Source organism: Osmerus mordax, chromosome 15 (assembly GCF_038355195.1).
Source record: "Osmerus mordax isolate fOsmMor3 chromosome 15, fOsmMor3.pri, whole genome shotgun sequence".
NCBI lineage: Eukaryota > Metazoa > Chordata > Actinopteri > Osmeriformes > Osmeridae > Osmerus > Osmerus mordax.
Window position 1 is genome coordinate 16,548,381 of NC_090064.1, and position 24,856 is coordinate 16,573,236.

At 50.5% G+C, this 24,856-nt stretch overlaps 2 protein-coding genes across 3 annotated transcripts in view; both read left to right on the forward strand.

Moving 5' to 3' along the window:
- The window catches only part of kcnh2b (potassium voltage-gated channel, subfamily H (eag-related), member 2b), a 25,369-nt gene extending 2,206 nt beyond the window's left edge, over positions 1–23,163 (forward strand). The window contains exons 2-13 of the mRNA XM_067252257.1: positions 5,257–5,759; positions 6,021–6,411; positions 7,099–7,298; positions 7,817–8,069; positions 8,493–8,686; positions 9,020–9,122; positions 9,299–9,577; positions 9,686–9,869; positions 10,005–10,194; positions 10,421–10,811; positions 21,417–21,547; positions 23,128–23,163. Coding sequence (XP_067108358.1) covers positions 5,257–5,759; positions 6,021–6,411; positions 7,099–7,298; positions 7,817–8,069; positions 8,493–8,686; positions 9,020–9,122; positions 9,299–9,577; positions 9,686–9,869; positions 10,005–10,194; positions 10,421–10,811; positions 21,417–21,547; positions 23,128–23,163 — 2,855 coding nt within the window. The remainder of the gene's footprint in view (positions 1–5,256; positions 5,760–6,020; positions 6,412–7,098; positions 7,299–7,816; positions 8,070–8,492; positions 8,687–9,019; positions 9,123–9,298; positions 9,578–9,685; positions 9,870–10,004; positions 10,195–10,420; positions 10,812–21,416; positions 21,548–23,127) is intronic.
- Positions 15,230–24,856, forward strand: part of LOC136957414 (microtubule-associated protein 4) — a 44,528-nt gene continuing 34,901 nt past the window's right edge. For both annotated transcript variants that reach the window (XM_067251332.1, XM_067251331.1), the window contains exon 1: positions 15,230–15,321. The gene's annotated coding sequence lies outside the window, so the exon portion shown is untranslated. The remainder of the gene's footprint in view (positions 15,322–24,856) is intronic.

Below are 24,856 nucleotides of genomic sequence, written 5' to 3' on the forward strand. Positions count from 1 at the left end.
TCAGAGTGTGTAAGCATCTCTTCAGATACACAGAGGAAGAGAGGCTGCGTAGAGAGCCTGCACTGTAGATACCAAGCATATAGAAGTAATAATATATATATGAATGTTACAGAGTACAGTCTCCTAATGTGATGCGTGTGTGTGTACAGTTCTTTGGGTTGACGTGGAGCTCATGTATGTCATATAACATATAAACCCTGCTGTGGTTGAGCTGTAGACCAGACAAGGCTCCTCTCTTCTCCTCTCCCTCTTCTCCTTCTCCTCCTCCTCCTTCTCTCTTCCCTCTCCTGTCTGTCCTGAGACAGGGAAAAAGAGAGAGAAAGAAAGAAAGAGAGAAGAGAAGGAAAGAGAGGGATTGTGTTGATGGTAATGTGGAGATACACAGTAGCCCTTCGGCTTAGTTTGAGAGTAGGAAGAGACAACTGGTCTGCATAACAGACTGTTCTGGAAGGAATTTAATAAGGGAGATACATATAAAACGCTACATTAAAAAGAACAAGCATGAATAATGAAGGCAAGATGATTTAGTTTGTGTACTAACAATGTTTGAATCCGGGGGGGGGGGGGGGAAACTACATTGTTTTTGTAATGAAACTCTTACTCAGTCTTCTATGGGAGGAGGAGGTAGGGAGGAGCAGGGAATTGAGGTTGTGCGTGTTGTGAAGGACTGAACAGTGTGAGCTGATTAAACTTTGAAAGACTGACATTCATATTTCATGGGTGCGAACAGCAGGCAACAACAGCAGGCTGGTCTGTGTTCATCTGAACATGAGAGGATATCCCCATCCTGTCTGACACCAAATACCCAAATGTCTGCACTCTGGAGGGGCTGCACTGTTAGGGTGGATATAGAAGTTGATCTGAGGGCTTGGTTGGGTTATAGAAGCTGTTTTCCCCCAAAAAGCTTGGAAAGGTTGAAACTCAAAGTCAAAGTCAAAAAAAAAGAAGAGGGAAAATGAAAGCAGAGCAGGCTCTCCGGCCAGAGTTGATATTAGCAGCGCTAGCAGAGATTCGAGGCTAAGACTAAGATCAGCTCCTCATCCTCCCAGCAGTCCTGCCCACCTCCCCAACAGCCCCTCTCTGCACCCTCTCACTGGGTCGACAGAGGAGGGGGGGGGGGGGGGGGGGCTCGAAGAGAGAAAGAACTCCTAAAGCTAGGATTGTGGTGATGAATATTTGAATATTTACTGCGGCTAGTTGGAGCTAGCAGGTGTGCTGGGGTGTGTGAGCGATGGAGGGGAGGGATGGAGAGGTGGAGGAGGGGAGATGGAGGGGAGGGATGGAGAGGTGGAGGAGGGAGATGGATGGAGAGGTGGAGGAGGGAGATGGAGGGAGAGGTGGAGGAGGGAGATGGATGGAGAGGTGGAGGAGGGAGATGGATGGAGAGGTGAAGGAGGGAGATGGAGGGAGAGGTGGGAGGAGGGAGATGGATGGAGAGGTGGAGGAGGGAGATGACGACTGCCAGCTCTGGGAGCAAATCTGCTCTTTTGTCATGTTTTAATGGGCTGCATGGAGACTGGAGAGGGAAAGGTCACAGAGAATGCCATGTGTGGTATTTGATCACACACACACATACACAGACAAAAGCGTAGACACACACACACACGCATGTGTGCACAAACACACTAACAGATAAAGGCATAGACAAACACACTACCACACACGGACATGCACACACAGACAAAGGCATAGAGACACACACACACAGAGCTTAAAACACACTGAAATCCACTGTGGGCAGTGACACTGAAGATGGATGATCCATTGTATTGTGAGTCACAGAAAGAGAATGTCCTTTACCTTCTGAAATACAAACCACACAGTTATATAGACCTATCACTGCCTCATAGCAAGTCTGCTGGTCGCCCTGGTCTGCTGTCTTACCCACCTTACCCTCTCTCTCTCTACCTCTCTCTACCTCTCTCTCTCTCTACCTCTCTCTCTCGCTCTCTCTCTCTCTCTCCCTCTCTCTACCTCTCTCTCTCCCTCTCTCTCTCTCTCTCTCTCTCTCTCTCTCTCTCTCTCTCTCTCTCTCTCTCTCTCTCTCTCTCTCTCTCTCTCCCTCCCTCTCTGTCTCTCTCCCCTCCCTCCCTCTCTCCCCTCCCTCCCTCTCTCCCTCTCCCCTCCCCATCTCTCCCTCCCTCTCTCTCTCCTCTCTCTGTCTCTCTCTCTCTCCCTCCCTCTCCCTCTCCCTCCCCCTCTGTCTCGTACTCAGTGGCAGACAGAGCTTAGGGCTGGTGATCCACCAGGGGGAAGAGAGAGATGAGAAATCACTTTGGTCCAGACAAACAAACAGCGCTGATCTCAGAGGGCAGAGCTTGTTTGATCAGGGCCTGGTGAAACGACACCAGGCCTGGTGAAACGACCCCAGCCTGGTGAAACGACCCCAGGCCTGGTGAAACGACACGTCCAAAGAAGTGACCTGGCAATGACATCACAGGTCAGGTGGTCCTTAGTGACATCACAGGTCAGGTGGTCCATAGTGACATCACAGGTCAGGTGGTCCTTAGTAACGACAGGAGCTGAACCCTCCCACACTGCTCATGGCCGTCTGGGAGGACGCAGTGAGTTCAGTTAAATCAAGCTTTAATTAAAGGTCGACTTAAAATAGACACAGCCGAGTTGAGATCCGTCTCTGGAGGTTTGGTCTCATGTTTGTCTGTGCTCTCTGTAATATTTTCTCCATTATGTTGAGCGTCTACGCAGAGCTCCTGCCAAACGAATCAGAATGTGAGAAACGGAATTATCCCAAGACAGTCCTCGCTGATAACCAGACGCACGCTGCTGTCAGTGAGACATGTTCCATCTGGCTTCACACCCCGGTCCTGGGGCACGCTGCTGTAGCTTCACACCCCGGTCCTGGGGCACGCTGCTGTAGCTTCACACCCCGGTCCTGGGGCAACGCTGCTGTAGCTTCACACCCCGGTCCTGGGGCACGCTGCTGTAGCTTCACACCCCGGTCCTGGGGCACGCTGCTGTAGCTTCACACCCGGTCCTGGGCACGCTGCTGTAGCTTCACCCCGGTCCTGGGGCACGCTGCTGTAGCTTCACCCCGGTCCTGGGGCACGCTGCTGTAGCTTCACACCCCGGTCCTGGGGCACGCTGCTGTAGCTTCACACCCCGGTCCTGGGGCACGCTGCTGTAGCTTCACACCCCGGTCCTGGGGCACGCTGCTGTAGCTTCACCCCGGTCCTGGGGCACGCTGCTGTAGCTTCACACCCCGGTCCTGGGGCACGCTGCTGTAGCTTCACACCCTGGTCCTGGGGGACGCTGCTGTAGCTTCACACCCCGGTCCTGGGGGATGCTACTGTAGCTTCACACCCCGGTCCTGGGGCACGCTGCTGTAGCTTCACACCCCGGTCCTGGGGCACGCTGCTGTAGCTTCACACCCCGGTCCTGGGGCACGCTGCTGTAGCTTCACACCCCGGTCCTGGGGCACGCTGCTGTAGCTTCACACCCCGGTCCTGGGGCACGCTGCTGTAGCTTCACACCCCGGTCCTGGGGGACGGTGGAGCTGCTTCCTGGCTGGAGGGTTTCACAGTTAGGGGCCGATCACACTGAATACATTCTAAGAAAAGCGGCGCAGGCAAACCCATCGTTTGCTACAGTACGGCGCCTAACACCTCCCTTTGTGCTTTTTAGACGCAGGCTCCATAGGCACACCCGTTGTAAAATCAAAATCAACAAGGTGTTTTTGAGGCAGCCAAACGCGTTCCGTGTGATCGGCCCCTTGGGAGGACCGCTAACGTGAGGGGACGCCCCCAGCAGCAGGACTGTGGGGGTAAGTCAGAGGACTCTAGTTTGAACTCTGACCACCACTTTACACTGAGCGTAATTGTGAATCTCTAAACATGCTCTAAATGTAGTTTTTCTCGATCTGTGTAAAATGATTCAGGACCTTCTGGGTTCCCTGGGGTTGTGTTTGTAAGGCTGTGTTGCTTTCACACTGACAACTAAAAATACCCAGCATCCTCCACACCCAGGAGGGACACAACCGCTGCTCTGTTTGTGTGTGTGTGTCTGTGTGTGTGTCCCTGTGTGTATGTCTGTGTGTGTCTGTGTGTCTGTGTGTGTGTCCCTGTGTGTGTGTCTGTGTGTGTGTGTCTGTGTTTCCCTGTGTGTCTGTGTGTGTGTGTCTGTGTGTGTGTCTGTGTGTCCCCGTGTGTGTGTCTGTGTGTGTGTCTGTGTGTGTGTGTGTGTGTCTGTGTGTGTGTCTGTGTGTGTGTCTGTGTGTGTGTGTGTCTGTGTGTCCCCGTGTGTGTGTCTGTGTGTGTGTGTGTGTCTGTGTGTGTGTGTGTGTGTGTGTCTGTGTGTGTGTGTGTGTGTGTATGTGTGTCTGTGTGTGTGTGTGTGTGTCTGTGTGTGTGTGTGTGTCTGTGTGTGTGTGTGTCTGTGTGTGTGTGTGTGTCTGTGTGTGTGTGCTCCAGGCAGGGGGATGAGAGGAGGTCTGTAGTGATTGTCAAGACGAGCATGAGAGAACAGCCGCCTGATAAATGAGGCTCTACATGGCGGAGCTCCTCGCACTTCATCACTGCCACAATTCAACAGCATTATTAACCCCCCCCCCCCCCTGCAAACACACACATGCATACACACATACACACATGCATACCCACATACACACATGCATACACACACCTTTACGCCTCAAAGAGGTGTTGACTTAACAAGACTATGAGGCAAACATCTCTGTCCATTTTTGACCTGCTGTCTATTCTATGCTCTGGATAAGAGCGTCTGCTAAATGACTAAATGTATTCATTGTTGTGTTAAACGGCAGAATACCCAACAGGAAGGTTGTTTATAGACCACTAAAGCTGCTCGCTAATTAGCCCTGCCGTAGCTGTCCCCTGCTCTCCCTGCCTGCCATCCTGTCACTGCGCCCCCAGTGGCGTCATGGCGTCACTGCGCCCTGCCCTCAGCACCCATCTGAATGCTGTGGTGAAATCAGCTCGAACCTGAGATAATAATACTGTCATAATGATTATGGTAAGGTCTTAATTTATCAGTGGCTGTTTTGTGAAGCAATGTGCAGTACCGATTTGAACCAGTGATCTCTTGATCTGCAGTCAAATGCTCAACCCCTGAGGTAGACCATTCAGATGTAAAGACGTCTCTTGGCACAGGTCACGACTGCTGTGGAGCGTGAAGAACTACAACAGGAGGACACTCATGGAAACACAATGCAGTCTCAATATACTTCTGTAAAGCAAAAGGTTTCCGGGTATTGTAGTTTTACCCGCTGGATGTAAACAGACTGCCTAACAGCTGGGCTGGGCAGGAGCATCTGCATGGGCTTAGTAACACTAACGACTATCTCTCCTGGTCTCCTCCAGGTGTTGTCTCTGGGAGCTGACGTCCTGCCAGAGTACAAGCTCCAGGCCCCTCGCATCCACAAGTGGACGGTCCTCCACTACAGCCCCTTCAAGGCGGTGTGGGACTGGCTCATCCTGCTGCTGGTCATCTACACGGCCATCCTGACGCCCTACTCCGCCGCCTTCCTCCTCAGCGAGCAGGAGGAGGCGGCCATGCACAGCTGCGGTTACTCCTGCTCCGCGCTCAACGTGGTGGACCTCATGGTGGACATCATGTTCATCATCGACATCCTCATCAACTTCAGGACCACCTACGTCAACGTGAACGATGAGGTGGTCAGCCACCCGCTCCGCATCGCCGTGCACTACTTCAAGGGCTGGTTCCTCATCGACATGGTGGCCGCCATCCCCTTCGACCTGCTCATCTACCGCAACGGGGAGGAGGTGAGAGGAAGTGGGGGGCGGAGGGGGATTGTGGGTAATGGAGTGTGAAAGGGGTTGGTTCATAAAAGAGTGTTTTTTCCCGTTGAGAGAAACAGAAACAGGATTGAATCAGAGCTTCAGAGCATCACAGTAGTACAGACCAGACTGCATCACAACACAGCACACCAGTCACTGTGGAGATACCTCAGACCTGCTCCTGGCTTTAGAGATTAACTCATAAATATTCTCTCTATGTCTCTCTCTCACTCTCTCCTCTACCAGACGACCACTCTGATTGGCCTGCTGAAGACAGCCCGTCTCCTTCGATTGGTCCGCGTGGCCAGGAAGCTGGACCGCTACTCGGAGTATGGCGCAGCCGTCCTCTTCCTGCTCATGTGCACCTTTGCGCTCATCGCCCATTGGCTGGCCTGCATCTGGTACGCCATCGGTAGCGTGGAGCGCAACGGCTCCATTGGCTGGCTCCACTCTCTGGGCGACCAATTAGGGAAGCACTACAACGACTCGGACCCGGGGTCGGGTCCGTCCATCAAGGACAAGTACGTGACGGCGCTGTACTTCACCTTCAGCAGCCTGACCAGCGTGGGCTTCGGGAACGTCTCCCCCAACACCAACTCTGAGAAGATATTCTCCATCTGCGTCATGCTGATTGGCTGTGAGTTACACACACACACACACATGCACACAAGAACACACACACAGGCTGGCACAGAGGCACTCGCAGGCACACACACACACACACACACAGGCACTGGATACGGAAGTCTTGAGTCACAACACAAACTTAAATGTCACAATTTCCAATTAAAGCTAGGCTTCAAAAAGCCATCTATCATAAAATGTATTAAAAACATTTTATCTAATGAATCATATCAGCTGGACATTCTAATATCCTTCAGAAGAGCCATGCAATTAAGGTCCTGCCTGGGAAGTCATTTCCTTCACAGCTTAGCTGCCCCGTCCAGATCGATCGGACTGATGATGATGGCCAGACTTTAGGAGTCCAAGTTGAAGGTGTACTGTTCTAGAGGCTGAAGGTGTACTGTTCTAGAGGCTGAAGGTGTACTGTTCTAGGGGCTAAAGTTTGAACATACCTTATTGAGACATGCACACGTGCTCATTAACTAGTTGTTTAGACGGTTTATCAGTTAATCAACGGTTGTTGTTTTTAAAAATACTAAATAAACCTACCTTGACTTGGTGGTCCTACTTTGGTCCACCCTCCGCCCTGACTCGCTCTCTCCTCCTCCTCCTCCGCCCTGACTCCCTCTCTCCTCCTCCTCCGCCCTGATTCCCTCTCTCCTCCTCCTCCGCCCTGACTCCCTCTCTCCCCCTCCGCCAGCCCTCATGTACGCCAGCATCTTCGGGAACGTGTCGGCCATCATCCAGCGCCTGTACTCGGGCACGGCGCGCTACCACACCCAGATGCTGCGGGTGCGAGAGTTCATCCGCTTCCACCAGATCCCCAACCCCCTCCGCCAGCGCCTGGAGGAGTACTTCCAGCACGCCTGGTCCTACACCAACGGCATCGACATGAACGCCGTGAGTCACACGCACACACACATACACAGACACACACACACATCCATACTGTTTCATAAACTACCATGTAACCAGCTGTCATTTCTCCCCCCCTCCCCTATCTCTCACCCCCCTCCTCCCTCCTCCCCCATCTCTCCCCCATCCCTCCCCCCTCCTCACCTATCTCTCATCCCCCTCCTTCCACCTCCCCCATCTTTACCCCCCCCTCCCCCCTCCTCCCCTATCTGTCCCCCATTTCTCCCCCATCTCTCCTCCCTCCTCCCCCATCTCTCCCCAATCTCTCCCCCCTCCTCCCCTATCTCTCACCCCCCTCCTTCCACCCCCCCGATCTTTCCCCCCTCCTCCCCTATCTTTCACCCCCCTCCTTCCACCTCCCCCATCTCTCCCCCATCTCTACCCCCTCCTCCCCCATCTCTCCCCCATCTCTACCCCCTCCTCCCCCATCTCTCCCCCATCTCTCCTCCCTCCTCCCCCATCTCTCCCCCCTCCTCCTCCCTCCTCCCCCATCTCTCCCCCAGGTGCTGAAGGGCTTCCCAGAGTGTCTCCAGGCAGACATCTGCCTCCACCTCAACCGGACTCTGCTGCAGAACTGCAAGGCCTTCAAGGGCTCCACCAAGGGCTGTCTGCGGGCGCTGGCCATGAAGTTCAAGACCACCCACGCCCCGCCCGGCGACACGCTGGTCCACGCCGGAGACGTGCTCACCGCAGTCTACTTCATCTCCAGAGGCTCCATTGAGATCCTGAGGGGAGACGTGGTGGTGGCCATCTTAGGTAGGGGCAGGGCTACAGCTCTGGGGTCATTTATTTGTTCTGAGATCACTAAGGCTTTTACAGTTTCGTGAAAGTTGCTTGCGATGTTGTGTTTCTCAGTGTCAACCACACTGTCCTCCCAAACTGTTACTCTTTGTGGAACTGAGAAGAATCAAAGTGACTTATTGCTTTTCTCTAAAAGAGACATGATTGAGACATTCCTGATATATTACTGATGCTTTTCCAGTCTTGGAGGTCCATGTCCACCAGTTCTCTAAGAAATACAACAGTGCCCTCTACGGGCCTTCAGCCGCTATTGTTGTTTCTAATTCTGATCAGCTCTAGGGCCTAGACCTCTCTCTCTCTGTTCTTATCTCTCTCTACCCCGCTCTTTCTCTCTCTCTACCTCCTCCCTGACCCCCCCCCCCCTCTTTCTCCTCTCAGGAAAGAACGACATCTTCGGAGAGCCCATCAACCTCTACGCTCGTCCGGGGAAGTCCAACGCTGATGTGAGGGCGTTGACATACTGTGACCTCCACAAGATCCAGCGTGAGGATGTCCTGGAGGTGCTGGACATGTACCCAGAGTTCTCTGACCACTTCTGGAGCAACCTGGAGATCACCTTCAACCTCAGAGACGTGAGGCCACCGCCCACCACCCACCTTGTGACCTTGTGACCTTGCACGTTCAGTACTGCCACGTGTTCTCAGGAAAGCTCAGCTATTAAAGAAATGCCCTTCATTTGAACCTGGGACCTGAGAGGTTGTGTTGAGGTTGTGTTGAGGTTGTGTTGAGGTTGTGAAAGATTGTGTTGAGGTTGGGTTGAGGTTATGTTGAGATTGTGTTGAGGTTATGAGAGGTTGTGAGAGGTTGTGTTGAGGTTGTTAGAGGTTGTGTTGAGGTTGTTAGATGTTACAACATGAGACCAACATGATCCCTGGCTCACATGGTTGTGTTGTGTTGTGTTACAGACCAACATGATCCCTGGCTCTCCGAGCAGCGATGACTCAGACTGCATTGGGTTCAACCGACTCCGGAGACGCAAATTATCATTCCGCCGGCGCACAGAAAAAGGTAGGGCAGGTGGTTAATGCTCCTCCCAGCTCAACATACAGCCTCGGCTCACCAGTTCATTATTTATAATAATGACGCTGTCCTGTTTTAGCTAGGCACCACCTGTGATATCCCAAAAACACACTCTATCTCTCCTTCTCTCCCCCCCTACTCTCTCTCTCTCCCTCTCGTACCAGATGATGCAGACGCAGGGGAGGTAAAAAAATCCCAGAAGCCAGTGCGGCGAAGAAAGAAGGAGGCAGCCAGTAACCAGGGGGAGGAGCTTAAGCCGGACTGGGAGGGGCCTCGGAGCTCCGCGTCGTACAGCGGAGACGAAGGGGAGGAGTTAGTCGTCACATGTCCCACCCCTCCCTTTGCAACGTTGGAGACACAGCAAGCTCAGGCCATGCCCCTCAACTTCAGCGAGACGACCGAGGGCGACGCCCAGACAGGAAACACCTGCAGCGCCCTCTCAGGTAGGAGCCTTCACACACCTGGACACAGTCTGTACTTCACACCTGTCTATCTCTGTCTCTCTACTACATACCTGGATCTGTCTATTGTTACCCCCCCCCCTCCCCCAGGTGCGTTCTCAGGTGTGTCCAATATCTTCAGTTTCTGGGGGGAGAGTCGAGGGCGTCAGTACCAGGAGCTACCTCGCTCCCTGCCCTCCCCGCCCCCCCTCAGCAACCCGCTGCACAGCATCAGCCGGCGGCAGCGCGGGGAGCTGGAGAGCCGTCTGGACACCCTGCAGGTGCAGCTCAACAGGTACCACACACCTGGGGGGCTGTGTGTATGAGTGTGTGTGGGAACAAACCTGCTGTGTTTCTACTGCACCTGGAAACACGGGGGCAAGCTCCTGTCAGTGGTGAGGGTGGTGGTTAACGTGTGTGTTCTGGACAGGCTGGAGACTCGCATGTCCACAGACATCGGGGCCATCATGCAGCTGCTCCAGCGTCAGATGTCCCTGGTTCCTCCAGCCTACAGCACAGTGTCCTCCCCCCCCCAGACCTCCCCAGGCCTCGGCCCCGGGGACAGACTGGTCCAACCTGCCATCCCACTGGAACCAGAAACACTGTCCTCACTGTCACAGGTACAACACACACACATTCATATACACACACACCCTCACACACACACAACCTCACACACACACACACATTCATACACACACTCATACACGCCCACACACAAACATACACACACAGACCACCAGCATGTACTCACAAAGAAACAGCCACAACACACAGATAAACAAAACCGCCGCAAAACCAGCCACACCAGCCCCTCCTGAAAGTAGCTCTGTGTGTCCTCCCCAGGTCCTGAACCCGGAGGACTTCCACTCCTCCCCCAACCGCACGGGGGGCTCTGATGGCAGCCTGGCAGAGCTGCCCTCCCAGGACCCTCCTCCTTCCAGCCCCCCCGACACACACACCACCCCTCCGGGACCCGGGTGGGCCGGGCTGGGCCTGGAGCTGGGGGCCGGGGTGGGGGTGGAGGCAGGGATAGAAGTGGAGGCAGGGCGGTCAGGGTTCGGGGCAGAAGCAAGGGCAGGGTTTGGACAAGGGGCAGGGGGAGAGGTGGGGGTAGAAGCAGAGTTGGGGGCAGGGGCGGGGGCAGGGCTGTACAGCCTGGATGTGGAGGTCCAGAGGAGGTTGTCTCTGCAGGAACCTCAGACCCTCCTGGACTCACGGACACCACAGAGACATGGCTCAGGCCTAGGGAGGAGGGGGGAGGCAGGAGAGAGGAGGGAAGGAGAAGGGAGGGACGGAGGAGAAGAAGTATGAAGGAGGGAGGGGAGGAATAGAAAGAGAAAGAAGGAGGGATGGATAGAAAGAGAAAGGAGAAGGGAGGGATGGAGGGATGGATGGAACAAGCAGGAAGAAAGAGGCTCTGTTTATTTCATGATTTAATGTTATGCAGCCCCTTCCTGCCTGGTTCCTTCTGCACTGAGGGAGACATAGTGAGGGGGGGCCGGGGGTCAGGGAGGCCTCTGGATCCCCTCAGCTTCTGGACTATAACTTGGGCTCTGGGTGACCTTCACCTCTCAGCACTGACCTCTGCTGCCTCACCTACGGTCGCCCTGGTGACGTCTCCACGGCGACGTCTCTGTGAACTCAGAGTTCCTCCTGAACGGTTCACCTCAGAATCTTGACCATAACGTAACCAAACCACAGACAGACTTCAGAGAGAGCATGGTCCAGACAGCTGGCTCTCAGAGAGCTGCTGCTGTATCCAAGTCTGGAAACCCGTCTAGGACAACAGGAAGGACAGAAACGAATACATGATAATTATTCAAGTAGCCATTATGTCTTGCACTGAAATTTACAGATATCGTCTTTAATATTCTATCTTGCATGTCCATGGAGCTTCCGAATACTTGCCCTTTGAACTATAGTGTTAGCTGGCCTAACTGAGACCTGGTGTCCTGTCCTGCCATTGGTCCTTTTACCCTGGAGGAGGAGCCAAAGCCCCAACGAGCACACTGGATTGGCTGGTTGCACCTCAGGGTTGGGGCTGAAGGGTTAAAAGCCATGAATTCTCAAAGAACATATCAGATCCCTGTCACAGTAGAGGTTGGTGGAAAGCATGGGGAGTATTTGTACAGTACAATATGCAACACTGGCAGGACAAAGGGAGGGTTTTGATCTTATATATAAATGTTTGATCTGTTCAGGTGAAAACACTTGTCCTTGTTTAGCTTGCAGGTTTACGGAACTGTTATGGTGTTTATCTCTGGCAACAGTGGCACTAGGATCTGACCACCACTAGGATCTGACCACCACTAGGATCTGACCACCACTAGGATCTGACCACCACTAGGATCTGACCACCACTAGGATCTGACCACCACTAGGATCTGACAACCACAGCAATACTAAACACCAGGAGGAACAGAGACACACACCTCTATACTGGGTCAAACTCCTCGGTCCACCTCCCCATACTACTGAGGATAACAGATGTGTGTGTGTTTGTGGTTCACACTCTCCCCCCCCCCCCCCTCCCCTCCAAGAAACTCTTAACACACTCCTAACCACTACTGGCAGGCCTTACCCAATGGCAGGAAAACATCCACTTTAGAACACTGTATAGAATCCAAGGATGTTCTAGAACGCTCTAGAACAGCAGATGTTCTAGAACGCTCTAGAACAGCAGATGTTCTAGAACGCTCTAGAACAGCAGATGTTCTAGAACGCTCTAGAACAGCAGATGTTCTAGAACGTTCTAGAACAGCAGATGTTCTAGAACGTTCTAGAACAGTGCTTAAGTCTAAAGCGCTAGCGTGGCTATTGAAGCACGGGCTTTGTAAACAGAATCAGAGATTATACAGCTAGGTGCAATGGAAGCCAGTACACGAAGACCTGTAAATATACATTACTGCTTGCTGGTCAGAGCTCTTTATTTATTTGGTTTTAGGATTAGGATTTATCATCTTGTGAAGGCCACCCTACTGTAAGCCTGATGGAGGGAGTGGGCTTCTGGGCGTATATGAATAGTTTACTTCCCCTGTGGTGTTGTTTTGTTTTGTTTTTTTCCAAACATTTTAATTTAAACCAATCTAGATGTTCATCAAGATTTATAGTTGCTTGGACTGTGTTGCTATCACCTTGACCATAATTATTATCATTATCAGTTGTTCCTCCTCTGTATAATCAGAACTTTACCTAATGTTAGCATCCTGTGCTTACTGTTTGGTCGGAGCACACATACGCACGCACACACACACGCACACACACACACACGCACACACACGTTCTGAAGTCAGATGTTGCATAAGTGTCTGTGAGTCTGTCTGACATGAACAGACTGCTGGGTTGATGTAGAGGACTGGTGTGTGTCTGGGCAGAACTGTGTTTCCTGTGTTAGGATGTAGTTCCAGGTCTTCCTGATCTTCGATGATGTGTTCATTTAGCAGATGCTTTTGTCCACATACAGGGGGGGATTTGAACCTCTTGATCTGTGGTCACATGATCTACCCCTGAATTATAACCAACGCATACGTTTTCCTTGATGTGTTCTGTCCTTCTGACTGTGTAGTGGATGACAAGCTTCCAACCCTCTACGTTTACCAGTAGGGGAATGACACGTTAAGGTTGTTAAAAACAAAAATAACTATGTTTTGTGTTGAGTTATGGTTTGTAAAAAGCTTCAAAAGAAAGGAAATGAAAAAGACCACAACTCTTAACGTACCAATGAACAGATGAACAGACAAGGTGTGTCGTGTTGAGGTGTAGGACAGGAGAACAAATGACCCTCAAAATACTGTAGGCACACACACATACACACAAACACACACTCACACACATATACCTGCACCTCACTCGATGTTTTGAGACACACATGTACAATTCTCAATGTTAATAATATCACGCTTGACACCAGTGGACTAGAGAAGTCATTGTTCGACATGTTTGTAGATATTTGGAGAAGTTTGGTTTTCTGGTTCATGTTTACACTGGATTTTTTCTTTCCTTCATCCTTGTACATTAAAGTCTTGTAAATGAATTTGTTCTTGGCACTCATATAGCCAGCACTATGCAGACTCTGACCATGTTTGGCATGCTTTGAAATGGAGAAAAATAACTGTAGATGAGAAAAAAATAGGCCTGTTCAAATTTATAATAATTTGTGAATAAAGATTATAATATTGTTAATAATAGCAATTATGAAAATGATTATAATAATGATAAAAACAGCTTTATATACATTTTATTTGCATGCTGCACTTAGAACCTTTCAGCCATGAGAGGGTAGTTTTGCAATACAGCTGGTAATGCTGTATGCTTGTGAACTGTGTAGAACGACACACTGTACACTTCTGGGTCATGGAGAGTGATAATGTACTTCCAGGTCATGGAAGCCAGTTGTAAAGTACTGTTACCTTAAGTGTGGAGCATGGTTGTCTATGGCCAGCAAGGTGTCAGTCTCTGGAAACGTAATATTAGGCTAGTTAATAACTGCTATGATTCACAATTATAGCTTAACCAGGTTGTCATGGATATTATGTCACCTTTGTTCATATCAAAACACAGCTAGGCCTACAGGAGAATGACCACTCAAAAACTTGATTGTGTGATAGCATTATAAAATGGTTGACTTTATAAAATTTCAAATATTTCTTTCAATAAACCTCTTTGAAAACATGGGTAGTCTTCTGTAATACATGTGTTCACTTCTCATTGTTTGCATTGATTGTTATGAGAAGTAAATCTAACTTTTTTTCTCTCTCTTTTTAATGTAATTTGTTTCCTATAAGAAAGGCATACACAAATTGACGCATTGTGTCAGATAAACGGATGACAGTATCTTGTTTCTACGGGATTAATCAGCCCACAAACGAGTAGGATCTGTCACAGGCGAAGTCTTGGGAAATATAGTCATTTTGATTCCAGCAGACTCACAGCACCATCAGACTGCGAGGTTGGTACATTGCTCATCAGCCACACGGTGGCAACACGAACTTGCAGATGTAGCCCATCCCGGTGTTCCAGTAGTGGCACTGTAACGGTATTGAGTCTATAACGAATCGCAGCAAGACAAACGGCAGCTTTAGTTGTCAAGTCTATGTTGATAGAGGCTTTGGTTTAACATTAGACTCTATGGCTTTGAACGCCTTTGTGTAGACGATGACACAATAACGACACGGTACTGAATTAGTTAAATCTGACTAGTAACTTTCTATTCAATTATTGAGTATGCTAAAGCCTTGTAAAGAATACACGGCTTGTTGAAATGTCACGAAGCTATAAAGTAAATTTGGAGCGATGCCCTAAAACCATCTATCGTTCAGGCTACCGGTTGGATGCCCGCATCAGTGATCGCTGTTGTAGTGTTTGTAGTTCTGAGCGGGTGCTCTTCAAGGGGACAGGGCCCGTTCTATCCCGTAAAAGGAGTCAAACGTGTTCATTGTAGGTTCCGGTTGTCTGTCAGCAGAACATTAGTGACGACCTGGCCAGTTTTAGGAAGCTGTCCGGGGCGTTCCCGTATGTAGACAACGAAGCCGTGATTGGAGTTAGTGTCTGTCACGTTGCTTTTATCTTTATTATTATTGGGTAACACGGAAGTCAGCTGCTGGTCTTGGGCTTTGATTGGAGTAAACTTTCAATGGGCAGTTAACGTTGCCTCGCGGTCCCTGAAGTGCAGAACGGGAGGGCGTATCATCTGTGACAGCGACGTAGGAGACTCCCAACAAACTGTCAAAAATAGTCAACAAACGGTGAGTCCACTCCAAATAAAACTATTTTTTCTTTTGTGTGTATCCAGCGGCGCACTTTAAAAGTGCTTTCCGTGAAATTCTCGAGTGGGGTTGTCGATTTATCAGAGGGGAAACGGTGATTTTGGATGACTGAGCGTTTAGCACCGCATCAAGGCGAGGAGTGCATGGTGAAGTTGCGGTGTCACAGCCAGGGGCTGCGTGAAGGCGCAGGAGCTAGCTGGCCATGGCAAAGTTATGCTAGCTTTACTGTGTGTGTTAGGCCATGCACATAACTAGCACAGGTTATGTTTTAAACGGCCTTCGTGTTTCATGACCTTAGCTCTGTTGGGACTTTCTGTAAAGCATTATAATTTTTCCGTTTGTGTAAACACGCGGTTTGCTGTGCAACGTTTGTAGCTAGCAAAGTTTAACGTGTCGCTGCTGCTGTTGGTATCTAAACGCGATCTTTCCTTAGACTTTGGGAAACATGACATAATCCCGTATTCCATTGTAGCCTGGCAACTGTTTGTTTTATGACTGACGTTACACACCGGAGCACAGAGGCCGTTAACGTCTGTTTCAAAGTTCACGATAAGTAGGTGTTTCTACAGGCCTAGTTACAGTATTCATACTTGTGTCTCCTTTCAGGCCCAGCTTTCACTTCTCTGTCAACCCTCACCACAGACCCAAACAGATTTGCGTATTTGAGATATTGATGAAATGTAAAATGAGGAACAGCAGAGCGGGGATTAGGTTGGTTATGAGAGAGGGTTCCCTTCATCCAGATGCTGGATTATGCAGCAATCCAGCGCAGATTACAGACAGGAATCAGAGGTGGGCCTTCCCAGCGGTGCGGTTATTATGGGATGGATCCCAGACCAACAGCATGTATACTTTGTTACTATATTGCTTGTCATGCCAGGGTGTTATAGCCACTAGTTCGATGTGTGTAATTTGGTCTGTAATCTGAATTCTTTACTCCACAAAGAACCCTGTGTTCATTTTTTGGCGTTTATTACCTGTCATTTCAGTCCCAGCCTTGCAACACTTTATTTTGCAACTTTATGTACTACTTTAAAACATTTTCTTTTGTAAATAATCACTCAGTTCCCCAGAGTAGTGAAGGTTGAAGCAGGCATTCATGGACATGGACTTCTCCTGGTTCATAGCAGAGTGGTCAGATGAAGTGGAGGTCTGTTCTAGTCTGCTAGTGGGGAGATAAAACAGCTCTTTGTCTCTTCATGGTCTGCCAGTCTGTGATTTCGAAGCGACCATATAGACGTTGTCCCTGATATGATTTTAATCATCGCGCGTTCAGTGTCAGTAGCTCTTGATTATACAGATGGAACTGTGTGTGTGTGTGTTGAGTGAATGTATGATACTGTAAATCAAACAACTGTCTCTCCCCTAACCCTAACCCTCCTCCGATACGCTCTACAGTGTGAAAATGCTTCTCACAGTTGATTTTCCAGGTTGAAACTCCTATTCCAGACTGGGGGTGTTTGGTTGGGGCTCTATTCCAGACTGGGGGTGTGTGGTTGGGGCTCTATTCCAGACTGGGGGTGTGTGGTTGGGGCTCTATTCCAGACTGGGGGTGTGTGGTTGGGGCTCTAGTCCAGACTGGAGGTGTGTGGTTGGGGCTCTATTCCAGACTGGGGGTGTGTGGTTGGGGCTCTAGTCCAGACTGGAGGTGTGTGGTTGGGGCTCTATTCCAGACTGGGGGTGTGTGGTTGGGGCTCTATTCCAGACTGGGGGTGTGTGGTTGGGGCTCTATTCCAGACTGGGGGTGTGTGGTTGGGGCTCTAGTCCAGACTGGAGGTGTGTGGTTGGGGCTCTATTCCAGACTGGAGGTGTGTGGTTGGGGCTCTATTCCAGACTGGGGGGTGTGGTTGGGGCTCTAGTCCAGACTGGGAGTGTGTGGTTGGGGCTCTATTCCAGACTGGGGGTGTGTGGTTGGGGCTCTAGTCCAGACTGGGGGTGTGTGGTTGGGGCTCTAGTCCAGACTGGGGGTGTGTGGTTGGGGCTCTATTCCAGACTGGGGGTGTGTGGTTGGGGCTGTAGTCCAGACTGGGGGTGTGTGGTTGGGCTCTAGTCCAGACTGGGGGTGTGTGGTTGGGCTCTAGTCCAGACTGGGGGTGTGTGGTTGGGGCTCTAGTCCACACAGAGCGGGGAGGGGGGGGTGGATTTGAACCTGCAATCTCTCGTTCTGCAGTCAGGTGCTCAGTCACTGAGTAGCCCCCTCCACAGTCATCTGGCTGTCTCACGCATCAGCAAGATAAATCATAAAAAAGAAGCTTTGGGAATGGAATTTAGTTTATTTATTATTAAATGTAAATTTCAAACGCATCCAGCTTTGTTGTGGAATGTTCAGGAGAGGAGCACCGATGTCACGCTGACCCTGCCTAAAAGGGCAGAGCAGACAAGGTCACGCTGACCCTGCCTGAAAGGGCAGAGAAAACAAGGTAAAATGTCATCTGGGAGGAGGAACCCCTCCGATCCTCTCAGCCGTCACTCTGGATGTCAGGGTGGATCAAGCTGATAACCAGGAACAGTTATGGAGGCGTTCCCTGGAGGAACCCTCGGTGCCTGTGTCAAGTTTACTTAGCTTTAAGGTTGATGCTGTTTTCCTGTTGTCTGTAAGTTTTATCCAACACTGGTGATGTTGACAAAGTCGAACAGTGAAAGTCGGTGCTCTCCTTCTGCTGAGGACCATGACCCCAACTGGACTGACCTCTCAGATGCTTTTATATTTATTTTTTATAAAGCGATTTACAGGTTAGTCAAAGTTAGTCTCTACTCTCAGCCCAGCAGAGAGACCAGAGTTAGTCTACTCTCAGCCCAAACAGAGAGACCAGAGTTAGTCTCTACTCTCAGCCCAGCAGAGAGACCAGAGTTAGTCTCTACTCTAAGCCCAGCACAGAGACCAGAGTTAGTCTCTACTCTCAGCCCAGCAGAGAGACCAGAGTTAGTCTCCACTCTCAGCCCAGCAGAGAGACCAGAGTTAGTTTCCTCGAAGGTGTGGAGCTCCAGTCAGACGGCCGGAAGCATGGCAAATCAATCAGCCGTTTCCTTTGTATTCGAAAACAATGATTTTGTGTCGGGAAAGGAGTCCAACTCCAAACAGGGCAGGGTTGGAGGGGTGTGCGGTGGTTAAGCCTACCTGAATAGATGGCCTACTCCAAATTTCAACTGAATCGATCGGTAGAGTGAGGCGATAATGGTATTAGACTTTTGTAGTGACACAACATGTGAACATAGTTTATAGTCTTGGTGTTGTCGGGACAAGGGAGGGATGGAGTGTGTGTGGAACCGGGCAGGCCCGGTCAGATGGAGGATGCTGAGGGGAAGGTTACACGACCGGAGGACTGTGAGGGGTGGGGTGTGAGGACTGTGTGTGTGTGTGTGTGTGTGTGTGGCTTAGCTTGACTTCCATCCCTGTATTCTGCGTCACTGTGGGTCCAGGGTGGGGAGACCCTGAATCAGGGTGTATTGATCACTGCTGTCCCAGACTGGGAGCAATGGGATTGATCAGAAGTTATCGATCAGCTGCTGGAACCAGTGCTGTGTTCTGTCTGGGGTTTGAATGTTCTGCATGATGTCATGAATACTCTGAATACCAGAGTGGGTTTGGAGGCTGGAGTCATGCTCTAAAACCAGGACCTGATTCCACCCTGCTGCACAGGGACAACAGAGAAGCTATACTTCTAGGTAGAAGTATAGTTGCCTGATTAGAAGGTAATGTTATTGGAATGAATAGTATTAGTTATCCTTACTGCTTAGTTATGCCAACACACAGATCGGTCTCTCAGTAGTTAGACTGAGTGAATCTCTCCTGATTTATCGAACACACGTTCAGCCATCTTGTACACTGGGAGGGTGTTTAATACATTAGTCTGGGCCTGTTCAGATAAGTTCAGATCCAAAATTCATGCTTAACTGTTTCTTTTCACGTATCACGTCATAGTTGGTTACTCCCTTTTTCTGGGATGGAATGTGAAGAATGCTAAAACTCCAGGTTGCTCTTCTGGTCTGCATGAATTATGCATCTGTAATTATTGATGTCAGAGATCCATGACCACACAGCTCAAGGGCTGGAGAACATCCTCATCACAACAAATCCACCAGCGAGGACAGCTGATCTCTGATCTGGCCATAGAGAGAACTTCTGAGGCGTCACATTCAAAACACAAGTGAGATTGGGAGATTAAGATATTGTATGGGGATGGGATTAGGATTAGCAAAACCGGGATTGTTGAGCTAGCGATATCATGCGGTCAACACAAGTTGCTTCCAGTGGTCTGGTAGACCATATTAGAGTAGATGGGGGGGGGGGGGGGGGGGGGGGCAGTTGGGAAGGGGAGAAGAGGAGGGAGGGGGAGGAGGAGGAGGAGGAGAGGAAGAGAAAGGGATTTTTAGATTGCGTGACAACAGAGGATGAATAGATAGAGTGGGGGGGGGGGGGATTATGGCTGTCAGACCCTAACCCACCACCAGACCTCACATCAGCCTGGGACAAACACCACAGCAACACTGCAGACACAACTCCACAGCAGAAACACCTCCACTGCAACACAGCAGAAACACCTCCACTGCAACACAGCAGTAACATCTCCACAGCAGAAACACCTCCCCTGCAACACAGCAGAAACACCTCCACAGCAGAAACACCTCCACTGCAACACAGCAGAAACACCTCCACTGCAACACAGCAGTAACATCTCCACAGCAGAAACACCTCCCCTGCAACACAGCAGAAACACCTCCACAGCAGAAACACCTCCACTGCAACACAGCAGAAACACCTCCACTGCAACACAGCAGAAACACCTCCACAGCAGAAACACCTCCACTGCAACACAGCAGAAACACCTCCACAGCAGAAACACCTCCACTGCAACACAGCAGAAACACCTCCACTGCAACACAGCAGAGAGGAGGAAGTGTACTGCAGCCTAACAGAGCAGCTATGATCTTGTGTGTGTGAAGAAGAATCGCTGCCTTCAGAAAGACCAGAGAGACACTGATCCCTGGCTCTGCTTATACCTGTGGGCTTGCTTGTTTTGGGATTAATGGAGCAAGTGTGTTTGCGTGTGTGTGTGCAGGTGTGTGTGTGTTTGGGGGGGGTTGTTGTGTATATGTGAGTGTGTGTGTGTGTGAGGGGGGGGGGGGGGTTGTGTATATGTGTGTGTGTGTGAGGGTGCTGTTGTGCGTTCCTTTGCGATGTGTCAGGCCGTGCTCTGCAACAATGGGGTATAGTTCCCAGGGAACAAGCGTGTGTGTGTGTGTGTGTGGTTGTGTGTGGACATTGTGACATGAACACAGTGGCTGTATTATCTGTCTCTCTCTCCTCCATCCCCCTCCCAGAGTTCACCCTCCCACAGTTCACCCTCCCACAGACTGGAGCAACCCTGCAGGACTAAGGGAGGGTGGGGGTGTGGGGAGGGAGAGGAGGTGCAGGGTGTGGGGAGGGTGCAGTGGTCCCCTGGGCACTAACAGGCTGCAACAGGGTCCCAATTTCAGAGAAATGTCTTAAGTGCTAAGTAATTCTGTTAGTGGATGGTATGGAACACACACAAAGTCCCTGTCTCTCACCCTCTCCTTCTCTCTCCTCTTCTCACACACACACACACACACACACACACACACACACACACACACACACACACACACACACACACACACACAGTGGTCCTTTCACTTGTCTGGGACATAAGTAGAGGACAGAAGTGTCTGAAGGTGACTGCTAGCAGAGAGCTCACATTAGCATCAGCTAGCAGAGAGCTCACATTAGCATCAACTAGCAGAGAGTTCACATTAGCATCAGCTAGCAGAGAGCTCACATTAGCACCAACTAGCAGAGAGTTCACATTAGCATCAGCTAGCAGAGAGCTCACATTAGCATCAACTAGCAGAGAGTTCACATTAGCATCAGCTAGCAGAGAGTTCACATTAGCATAAGCTAGCAGAGAGCTCACATTAGCATCAGCTACCAGAGAGCGGAGGGGGAGGGGGAAGTAAATCAGAAACCATCCTGCGCTCAGACAGAACTGTCAATCCCCTGACCTCTGCCTAGACCTGACCCATGACATCTGACTCCTACCTGTAACTGACCCCAGTGCTGTCTCTGGGATCCTCCCTGAGCCTGGAGGAGGTGGTGGAGGAGGTGGTGGAGGAGGTGGTGGAGGAGGTGGTGGAGGAGGTGGTGGTGGTGGAGGTGGAGGTGGTGGTGGAGGAGGAGGTGGAGGAGGTGGTGGCACACACACATACCTCGCTCCCAAGGGCAGGACCAGTGCCTCCCTGCATTCCTGAGAAACACTTCTCAGACCTCGCTCTCTTTCTCTCTTTCTCTCTTTCTCTCTTTCTCTCTTTCTCTCCCTCCCTCCCTCCCTCCCTCCCTCAAATATGACGCGTTATATGAGCTTGGCCATACACTACATAACTGCTGACTGGACTCTGCAGTCAAAGTGTTTACAGACCAGATACATACCCCAGCCCTGTCATTTTGTAATCAGTGGCATAACATGGTCTGAAAATTACAATAATATTGTTTATCGCAATACATTTTGGTGCAATATATCGCACAACAAAAAGTAGTTATTGTGACAGCCCTACTGTGTATGTGTGTGTGTGTGTGTTCTCATAGTTGTTTGACAACATGTCAGGTGGCTGAGTAATCGGGCTAGTAATCCGAAGGTTGCCAGTTCAATTCCCGGTCATGCCAACTGACGTTGTGTCCTTGGGCAAGGCACTTCACCCTACTTGCCTCGGGGGAATGTCCCTGTACTTACTGTAAGTCGCTCTGGATAAGAGCGTCTGCTAAATGACTACATGTAAATGTAAACATACTGTAGGACAAGGGTTTTCAATCCTGGTCCTCAGGGCCCACTGTCCTGTATGTTCTCGATGTTTCCCTGCTCCAACACACCTGATTCAAATGAATGGTCATCAGACTTCCATAGAGCTTGATAACAACCCATTCATTTGAATAAGGTGTGTTGGAGCAGGGAAACATCTAGAATGACCTCACACATGATCTTCAGCCCTCCTGAACCAAAGGAAACAACATTTGTTATTCTGTGTGTGGGTGTGCGTTGGTGTGGTGACAGTCCACAGAGTGTTGATGGCTGTGGTTTAGTGGATCAGCCTCTCTAGAGAATGTGAAGATACAATCTCATGTAGAACAGCCCTGGCTTGTTATGCATCTCATTCACTATGCCCCTGACACACTCACTCACACACAAACACACTCACTCACTCACACACAAACTCACTCACTCACACACAAACACACTCACTCACTCACACACAAACTCACTCACTCACTCACTCACTCACTCAAAAAAGAGCCATGCCACAGCATACTTGAAATAGTTTGTTTCCATTGATCTCTCCTCTACTGTAATGACTCCTGTACTGTAAAGACTATCAGTTTACTTCCTCCCTAGGGGCAGGAGGGGAGGCTAGGCTAGGCTAGGCTAGGTCAGGCTAGGCTAGGTCAGGCTAGGCTAGGTCCGGCTAGGCTATGCTAAGCTAAGCTAAGCTAGGCTAGCTGAGGTATTACTGGTTGTTGTTTTGTTCTGGGTGTGTCTGGGAAGCCAGGGTGAGTCATGGTCATGTAGCAGGGTTACGGGTTAGGGGGGAATCCCTGGAATGAAGGGTATGGGCCAGCCTACTAAGAGCACACACGCACGCACGCACACACACACGCACATACATGCATAGCCTAGTCACACACTACTCACACACGCACGCACGAACACACACACACACACACACACTCATTCATGTACACAATCTCTCTAAAGCTCACTGTCTCTCCACCCTCAGATCCACTGCAGGGTCAGGATTTCTGCCATACGGTGATAGAACCTGTTCATTCTGGTGTGTGTTGATTCAACCCACACCCTAGTTATGGATGTGATCCAGTATTGATGAGTTGTAGCATGGGGCTGTGTGGCAAGCAGCTGTTTGTAATGTAATCCTTCAGGTTGTGTGTGTGTCTGTCTGTCTGTCTGTATGGTGTGTGTGTGTGTGTGTGTGTGTGTGTGTGTGTGTGTGTCTGTATGGTGTGCGGTCTGTATGGTGTGTGTGTGTGGAGATAGAGAAGAATACTGTAATAAAACTAGAGAGAGGGAGAGAGAGAGGGGGGGGGAGAGGGAGAGAGGGAGAGAGAGAGGGAGAGAGAGAGAGAGAGAGAGAGGGGGAGGGGGAAAGAGGGGGAGAGAGAGGGAGAGAGAGGGGGGGGGGGGAGAGAGGGAGAGAGAGAGAGGGGGGGGAGAGAGGGGGGGGGAGAGGGAGAGAGGGAGAGAGAGAGGGGGGGGAGAGGGAGAGAGAGAGAGAGAGAGAGGGGGAGAGAGGGGGGGAGAGGGGGAGAGGGAGAGAGAGAGGGAGAGAGAGAGAGGGGGGGAGAGAGAGGGAGAGAGAGAGAGAGAGAGGGGGAGAGGGAGAGAGAGAGAGAGAGAGAGAGAGAGACTCTGCAACACAGAGCAGTAGAAAGCCATGTCAGCTGTCTGAGCTTCACAAACACAGAAGCTGTAGAGGCCTCTCTCACACACACACACACATAAACACACTCACACACAGCATACACACTCACACACAGCATACACACTCACACACAGCATACACACTCACACACACTCACAGTGTGGTTGGTAAAAGAGTAACAAGGACAGGGAGGGCACACTGCAGCAGTCATCACCTCTCCATGGATGGTGACATCACAGTCAACATTCCTGCTGTGTTAGCTGTGGTCTGCCTGCCTGCCTGCCTGTCTGTCTGTTTGTCTGCCTGTCTGTGTTTACTGTGTGTTCAGGTCATGGTCGTGACTGCTCAGAGTTTGTTTGCATACAACAGTGGTCCGTGGGAAAGGATTAGAGAGGATTAACCTTCCATAGACTTACCACTCAGAGGACCGCACACACACTGATTGTATTGGTAGTGTGGGCTGAGGGTCAGAAGGCACAATAGTGAGCTCTGCTTCCTTCCTCTGTTACAACAACATGCTTTCCAAGGGCCACACCAAACTGCCCCCGCCCCAGACAGACCCATGCACATGCACACAAACACATGCACACGCTTGGTTTGGATTTACATGCAGTTTTCAGGCTCGCCAGAAGGGGGTGCTGCTAGCTAGGGTTCAGAGAGAGAGAGGTAGGGGGAGAGAGAGGTAGGGGGAGAGAGAGGTAGGGGGAGAGAGGGGTAGGGGGGAGAGAGAGGTGGGGGGGGAGAGAGAGGTGGGGGGGAGAGAGAGGTGGGGGGGAGAGAGAGGTGGGGGGGAGAGAGAGGTGGGGGGGAGAGAGGTAGGGGGAGAGAGAGAGAGAGATGGTGAAAGAGAGACACAGAGGAGAGCAACATGAGACATGATAATATGTATATTAGGATGTTTATTACTATTATTTTAATTTTATTTTTATTTGAGCTTATCATAGATGTAATCTATGTTCTTAGTACTTATATGTTATGTTATGCTAGGTTGCTTGCGTTGTCTTGTCCCAAGAATTTCAGTGCCCAGTCTGACCTTGTGTTGTTCTGTGCACCTGACAATCAAATTTAC